Source organism: Epinephelus moara, chromosome 20, assembly GCF_006386435.1.
Source record: "Epinephelus moara isolate mb chromosome 20, YSFRI_EMoa_1.0, whole genome shotgun sequence".
In the NCBI taxonomy this organism is placed as follows: domain Eukaryota; kingdom Metazoa; phylum Chordata; class Actinopteri; order Perciformes; family Serranidae; genus Epinephelus; species Epinephelus moara.
In genome coordinates, this window is record NC_065525.1 from 45,550,447 (window position 1) to 45,558,627 (window position 8,181).

General features: G+C 40.1%; 1 protein-coding gene across 1 annotated transcript in view; it reads left to right on the top strand.

Annotated features, from left to right (window-relative positions):
- Positions 1-7,390, top strand: part of LOC126407356 (voltage-dependent calcium channel subunit alpha-2/delta-4-like) — a gene marked incomplete at its 5' end in the record, with an annotated part of 135,442 nt that extends 128,052 nt beyond the window's left edge. Inside the window, 5 exons of the mRNA XM_050072155.1 lie at positions 3,156-3,226; positions 3,566-3,641; positions 4,043-4,095; positions 5,971-6,026; positions 7,326-7,390. Coding sequence (XP_049928112.1) covers positions 3,156-3,226; positions 3,566-3,641; positions 4,043-4,095; positions 5,971-6,026; positions 7,326-7,390 — 321 coding nt within the window. The remainder of the gene's footprint in view (positions 1-3,155; positions 3,227-3,565; positions 3,642-4,042; positions 4,096-5,970; positions 6,027-7,325) is intronic.
- Between the last annotated feature and the right edge of the window lie 791 nt (positions 7,391-8,181).

Below are 8,181 nucleotides of genomic sequence, written 5' to 3' on the forward strand. Positions count from 1 at the left end.
GCGGACTCAAAGCGGACGTCCGCAAGCCCTGTGCACGCGAAGCTCAGATTTTACGACTGTGCGGACTCCGCTCCACGCACCAGTGACTGCTCGGCATGTATTTTTCACATCGCGGGGATTTTTCATGGACATTTTTACAGGAAACTACAACGCGGAAGTGCGCTCGACTATGAAAGCCGGAATGACTGCGGACATTCCTCGCAGAGTCCGCTCCACTTATAGTACACCCGAGTATGCTTGTGTCGAGCGGGCGGAGGCGTTGATCCCCCCCCCCCTCCACTCTCTCACTAAGCAGCCTCCCTCTGTCTCCTCTCACTCAGCCTCGTTCAGCCTCGATCTCGTCAGCATGCTCCACACACGCGCTGTCTCCCCCACACACCTCACGATTCAAATCGTCATTTAAAAAAGACATCGTGAAACAACCCTTCTATCGCCGATGGGCGATCGGATCGCCCATCGGCACAACCCTATCACCTACTTGGCGGAGGTCTGCACTCTCGGAGTGCTTTTCTAGTTATTTGTCATTTTGTCCATGATATTGCGTTACCACTTCACTCCCTCTGTTGTTTACTTTCCACAATAAAAGACCAACTTAGATAACTTAAAGCATTTTGCTTAGAGGCAGCTTAACAAATCAGCTTGCAAAGGTCACAAATACATACTTTCATGATGATGTTGAGTCATAGAGCTGTAGGTGCCCACAGACAGCAACAATAAGTTTGTCCTCCATTTGTGATTCTCAGTAACGTCAGGAGAATCTTAGGGCCGTTTCATAGTCGACGCACGCAACCCGCCATATTTCATACCTGCTTCTTCTGTGAATAAAAAAGTGGTTAATTTCAAGTACGTCGCTTGCATTATCACCCCCGCTGGCAACACATGGTATTACACGCGTTGTGTTTAAAAAAAATGGACAGCACATTTTGAGACACAAGCACGCATCATGGCGGCCAATGCGTCTCGATGCGTCTCGATGCGGCCCAGTGCGTTCGCATCTGGGTGCCTTTGCATCGACTATGAAACGTCCCTTAGCCAGGTCTAAACACTGATGGGCTTTGCAACACAGCGTCACAGAAACCAAACAGATTGCACGATTGCATCACTGGTGTCATTCCTGTCTCTTCACGTCTTTGCTTTGAATTTGTTAATTGATTTGTATGTTACTGCGCTGCTCAAAGAATTCACCCTGTATTTGGTGTGACCATAAAAATCCTTTTTCCCTTGTTGTCATTATGTAGTGTTCCATGCAGCAGTGATATTGTGATTGTAGTGAGGGCTTAATCCTCTCAGAAGAACAAGCTACTCACTTTTCTTAATGGACAGATGATTGTTTGTCAGATCAAAGGTCTGATGTTCGGAGCAGCCGATTGTTGCTGTTGGAAAGTTACCAGACTTCCTCTCTGACAGCCAGATATACACACAGATGCTCCCAATCAGCCGGGGCAAAGAGGGTGTGAAACATTAGAGGCAGGGCCAACCGATTTTAGCTCATGAATCTTTCTAACTGCAGGGAGAGTGTGTATTTCCGGAGCAATGGACGTTTATTTCGGGACAATGGCCTGTCCGACAAATTGGCTTTCAGGACATTTTTCAGACTATTGGGGTTTCCAAATGACAGGCAGTTGGAACAATGGCATGGCACCTATTAGTGTAACACTCCATAAAGATTTTAGGATTTATCCTCGTGGAGGTCTTAACCACAATTTTAAGACGATCTGTCCAACAGTTGTTGATTTGACTGTGGACCAAAGTGTTGGACCGAAGGACAAACAGACACTTCTTCCTTTAATCCTCAGACCTTGACTCAGAATGGGAGCTGCTCCAATCCGTGCAGACCATCTGTGATTTAATGATATGATGTTTTACTAGTAGCTGTTCTCTCAGAGTGCTGGTGCAGTCCTGAATATAATACAGCAGTAATAAAAAGACTTGAAGCAGAAGTGAAGCTGTGTTTTGCTGCAGAGCTTCTGGCAGAAATTTGATGCTTTCACTGCTTATTTTTTAGTTTATTCCAGCACGTTTACCCTCTGCTGCTGCTGCTGCTGCTGCTGCTGCTGCTGTTGTCAGGTAAACAGAGGGTCAGGTTTCAGTGTAAGCAGCATCCCACTGCTAACACTCAGCAACCTGCGAGCCCTCCGAGGCTGCTGGGAAAATCCCGTCCAGACGGAGATAAAGAGTGGGCAGAGAGCAGCTTGTAAACGTGAACAGAGCTGCTGAGACAAAACGCTCTGAATAATTCAGAGACTCCGGTGCTGCTGCTGCTGCTGAGGGCCAGACTCACTGCAGACGCACTGAAATGACTCTAAATCACAGTTTAACACCTCACACCATCTGTTTTTACTCCCGGTGTAACCTTCCAGTATTTTTACTCAGCAACCAGACCGTTTATTTTTATTTTTGCATCTGTTGTGTTACAACTAGTGTTTTCTGTAAGCAGCAGGCTGGAGGAGACTTCCAACAGAAATGAAATGAATTGCAGTGACAGTAATTTGATTCTGCTCTGTGTCTGTCTTTACTGGGAATGTTTTAATAAATGTAAGACCTACTTAAGATTTGAAACTGGAGGAGTTTGTTCTTAGCATTGTGAAATAAATTGGATAAAAAAGGGGAAACTGAATTGTAGCAGCAGAGAAGCATAGCAAAGAAAAGGGAGAAGATTAATAGACTAGAGGAGGAAGGTGGAGGCTGTTTCATGCACGTCTTATTTAAAGAAATCGTTCAACAAAAATACACTCATTTACTCACTTTATTTCTGAGGGTCAGATGTTCAGATAGAAATGATTGCCTTATCTGTGTTGGTAAATACAGAGCTGGAATCAGGATATGATTAGCCTAGCTTAGCATAAAGACTGGAAGCAGGGGGAAACAGCTAGAAATCTAAAGTATTTCTTATTAAATATAGTTCAGTATTTCTAACATTAAATATTATTGACTACGTAAACAACTTCAAGAGCTTTAAGAGTGCTGAGGATACACACGGGCATCCTTGAAAATTTTCTGAATCAAGGACTCATTTCTTGGTAGTAGTCAAAGAATTGTACACATTAGACATCCATGTCATGTAGCTGATGATACTGTGTTGAGTAACGGCCGTCTCTCTGTCTCTGTGTGGACAGATGAGACAAACTAATAAATTTTCTTCATGTCTTTTTCAGGTTGGTCGCTTCTTTGGCGAGGTGGACGGGTCTGTGATGGCGTCGCTGATCAAGATGGGAATGTACAGAAAGTATGAGTGACAGACTAAATGTACTTTATAAGACACGTCAAGATATGATGAGAGATATTATGAAGGTGTTTAGACAGCTGATTGATTCTGCTACCAGACGAGCTGTTCAACTGATGTTAATGTGTAAAAAATACATGTGAAGTGGTTTTTAGATGATATGTAGGTATAAATTTACTCAAATGAAAACACTGAACACAGTGCGTGTGTGTGTGTGTGTGTGTGTGTGTGTGTGTGTGTGTGTGTGTGTGTGTGTGTGTGTGTGTGTGTGTGTGTGTGTGTGTGTGTGATGTATGAAGTCAGACGTTACTGAAGCGAGGCTGTATGTTTGTTTGTTTGCAGAGTGTCGCTGTATGACTACCAGGCCATGTGTAAGAACAGTCATCATCACGCCAGCAGCGCCCGACCTCTGCTTAGTGTGAGTTACTATGAACCAAACAGAACTTCTGTTCGGCTCAGTCACTGTTGCTGTAATGAGCATATAATCACAGTTTTAGGAAGAGGTGCATCAGCTCAGTGACTTTATTTTAGTGTTTCCATTTACTAACACATGATGATCTTATAGAATATGATGCATTGCTGCAGATAAAACGACCCAACGGTGTATCAAGGAGTTAAGCTGAGCACAATCTCAAACATCTACAGCAGGAAAATGACACATTAATGACTTGACAAATAAAAATAAGACCATCTTGATTTTCTACTTTTGTCGTGTTTATAGATGAGCTAATTTTCTCACTTTGTGGAAATTAATTTCTATGTCAGTATTTTGCTAACGTGCATTTCTTTATTAACTTGCTGTTTTTTTTTCTCCCTCAGCCGTTTTATGGCATCGCAGCGTTAATCAGATGGTTCTTCTCCAACGCTCTGATGTAAGTATAAGCAGCTGTTTATGTTATTCCATAGTCTATCAGTGGACAGTGACAGGAAGTAAAGGTGAGTAATAGTGACAGACACACCTGTGACCATGCAGCTGAAGGATTTCAGACAACAGGATATTCAATATTCTTTTTCTTTTTTTTTAACCTTTAATAATTTACAGTGGCTTTTTCATTAACTTTATTAACATACGTGAACAGGTGAGATCATTACAGCCAGGTAAAGGCGAAATTCAAAGAAAGGTTGTTTTTTTTTCCCTGTAATCTTGAAAGTTGCAGATGTTCTGTAACGGACTGCGTGTTTGTGCTCATTTAGTCATCATTTAAATTTATTCAAAACAAACATGAAACAGAAAATACATGACAGCCAACTTGTTATGCTGGATGCCATTTTGTTTTTCGGGTTGTCCCTATGCACATACATCTGATACGTATGTGATATCTAGAGAATGCATTCAGGGAATTTTTTCAAGTGTCTTCTTGGACTCAATAAACTGATTAGATTTTGGTGGTCAAAGATCACTGTGATCTTGTGTTCATGTCGTTCTTGTGAACAAGATATCTAAAGAACACCATGAGGGATTTTTTTTAAAAATTTGGCACAAACGTCCATATGGACTTATCGATGAACTGATTAGATTTTGGTGGCAATAGCGCAAAGGTCAAGGTCACTGTGACCTCATTCTTGTGAATGCAATAGGCTATCTCAAGAATGCCTCAAGAGAATTTTTACTGATTTGGCACAAACGTCCACTTTATCCACAAGATAAACTGATAAGATTTTGGTGCTCAAAGGTCCAGATCACTGTGACCTTGTGTCCGTCTCATTCCTGTAGATGGGATGTCTAAAGAACACTGAGGGACTTTTTTTTTTAACTTTGGCACCGACGTTCACTTGGACTCAATCATGAATTTATCTGATTTTGGTGGTAGAAAGTCAAGGTCACTGTGACCTCACAAAACATGTTTTTGGCCATAACTCAAGTATTCATCCACTAATTATGACAAAATTTGACACAAATGTCTAAAAGGGTAAAATTATGAAGTGATGACATTTTATATCCAAAAGGTCAAAGGTCAGCTTCACTGTGACATCGTAATGTTCCACAAAGACACTTCTTGCTGTTAATTTTCACACAATAATCAGCATTTGGAGTAAAGTATCCCGTACAGTTCTCTTTGTGTTATATGTTGTGAATTGTCGCTCAGTTTTATTAGAGGTCCTTGAAAAATCGTGGAGAAGTTTTGAAATTTTGTGAATAGAAATGTGTGGGAACCCTGCAGTTGGTCAGATACTGAGTTGGTGACCCACATTTTAGGTGTTGGCCTTAAAACTGTGCTGATTGTATAGATCTTGTGTGTGTGAAGCATCCATGTTTTCACTGACACGGATGTAAACTGTGAGTGTAACTTGACTGGATCACGGGGGCGTACCTTGCAAGGCAGTAATTCTAGTGTTAAAGCTGAGTTTGTATCTTTGCATTTCAAACCTTAATCGGATGTGAACTATATCCTGTGGATATTTTTAATATTGATGAGTCAGTGTGCTGGATTTAATGTTTTTTAATATGCATAAATCAAAGAGTCTAAATGTAAAATGAAATCCACCACCTCTGAGAGAGAAATTAAACAAAATGAATGATCTTAAAGATCACTGAGTAGAAAAAGACTTTCACTCACTGATTCCATGGTCACTAAATGTACCTACTGTGTGACATGTATGTAGATACAGAACAGATCTGTGTGTGTGTGTGTGTGTGTGTGTGTGTGTGTGTGTGTGTGTGTGTGTGTGTGTGTGTGAACACATAAACACTTTAATATTTGAAATATGATTTTTGTTGTTAAGGATGTGTTTGTGTCTGCTGTCAGGTTCCTGCTGGACTTTAACCTCTGTGGTCTCTGGCACTCGGATTATTTTGTGGACGGTAAGAAGTGAACATGTTAGATATTAAACACAGAGGTGGAAGAAGAACTCTGATGTTTGACTGTAGGATAAGTAGTAATACCACAGTGGAGAAATACATCAGAGTAGAGTAGAACTGTAGCTGATCTAAAGTTGTAAAAGTACAATAATATAATTTATATTATATTATTGGAGTGTAATTATTAATGCATGTATGTGTTCATCACTTTAATATTGCAGCTCGTAAAGGTGAGGCTTAGTTTACTTATGTTATATACTGCCTTGTAGCTTTTAATCTCCCCCTATGTTATCTTAATCTATAATATACATCATATTCTGTATTTATTAAAGTAACAAATGTAGTTAAACAGTAGTAACTACAGCTCATAAAGAAAGTTAGTTGGATAAAAACTACTATATTTCCCTCTGAGATGTAGTGGAGTAGAAGTATAAAGTAGCAGAAAATGGAAATACTTAAAATGCAAGTGCCTCAAAGTCAGGCCTCCAGCTGATCCTTAGAAAGTGTCCTTAAAGGCACTGAATCCATTCATCTAAAATATAAGGCCTTAATTGGTTTTAAAAAGTCTTAAAAATGCTCAGACATGGGAAGTAGGATATTATGAATCATTTTTCTTTCAAAATAAGTGGTAAAATATATTTTTTAAATAATATTTCATGGCGTAGATCATGATAGAGGAACAAACAATACTCGTGCACATTTACATTAATTCACAACTGACAAATGAACAAGCTTTTTTCAAGGTAAACCAAATGGATACTTTATGATGATGTAATGTGTTCATTGTTCATCACGTGTTCCACCGAAAAAAATTTGGAAGGTTTTCAGCATTTGAAGTTGATCATCTAAATTTTTAACTTGACCAAATAAGTCACTAAATTGTCCCTCACCACGAGGAAATGATGTCGGTTCATGTTTTTGTTGTTTTGTTTTGTTTGTGTTTTTCTTCAAATTTGTTGTTGTAAACTTGGTCTTACATTTCATTCTGAGTGCCGTTGTATAAAGTCTTAAATCTAACTGGCCTTATGCTGAAGGAATTTTGTTCAAAACTGTAGTTAAGTACAGTTCTTGAGTAAATTTACTTAGTTACTTTCCCACCAATGATAACACAACAACAGCTCAGAACAAAGAGCAAAACTTTAAGGTGTTGTGTTTGTTTTTCGTCATCTCATCGCTGTTTTATTTCTCATTTACAACATTCTGTTGCACAATGGCGGCCTCATCTTCATCCTCATCTTCACCATCATCATCATTATCACTGTCATCATCACCCGGCTGCGTGGTCCATCTTCATCCATTCAGGCAAAGCTGGCTATCATACAAGTGAGTACGACGTGTGTGTTGATACAGACGGTACAGAAAGATGATGAGAAGACTTTTGTCGTCCTTTAGTCAGTGGACGAGTTTTTATTAGAATTAGGAGTTTGTTTCAGGTTCAGTTCTCAGAGTGTGTGTGTGTGTGTGTGTGTGNCTCACACACACACACACACACACACACACACACACTCTTGTACCTCTATCTTTGTGAGGACCCTTATTGACATAATGCATTCCCAACCCCCTAACCCTAACCCTAACCCCTAACCATCGCGACTAAATGCCTAACCCTAACCTAAATCTAATTCCAACCTGAACCATAAAACCTTTGAAAAATGAGGATCAGCCAAAATGTCCTCACTTTGCAGAACTGTCCTCACTCTGTTGCTAAAATACATTATTTGGTCCTCACTGTGTAGCATGTACAAGTACAGATACAAGCACATACACTCAGTAGTGGAAGAAGTACTCAGATCCTTTACTTAAGTAAAAGTACTAATACTACACTGTGAAAACACTCCACTATTAGTAAAAGTCCTGCATTCAAAGCCTTACTTAAAGGAACAGTCTGTGGTGGTGAGGAGTGCAGACTGCAACCAGCTGGAACTTCTCCTGGTTAAAGTTCTTTCACGTCACAAATCAGTGTTTATCTGATGCTGTTAGGCTCATCAGAAACAGGTCGACCCAGATCCAGATGTTCAGGAGGTTTTTATTGGGAGCCCAATTATCTGCAGAGGTCACTTCCTCTCCAAACAGGTGTGGTGATTTAAGCTCCAATGCTGCCAATTGCAAATGGGCTGTTACCTATAGAGGCTAATGTGAAAATGTAAATGGCCCCTAT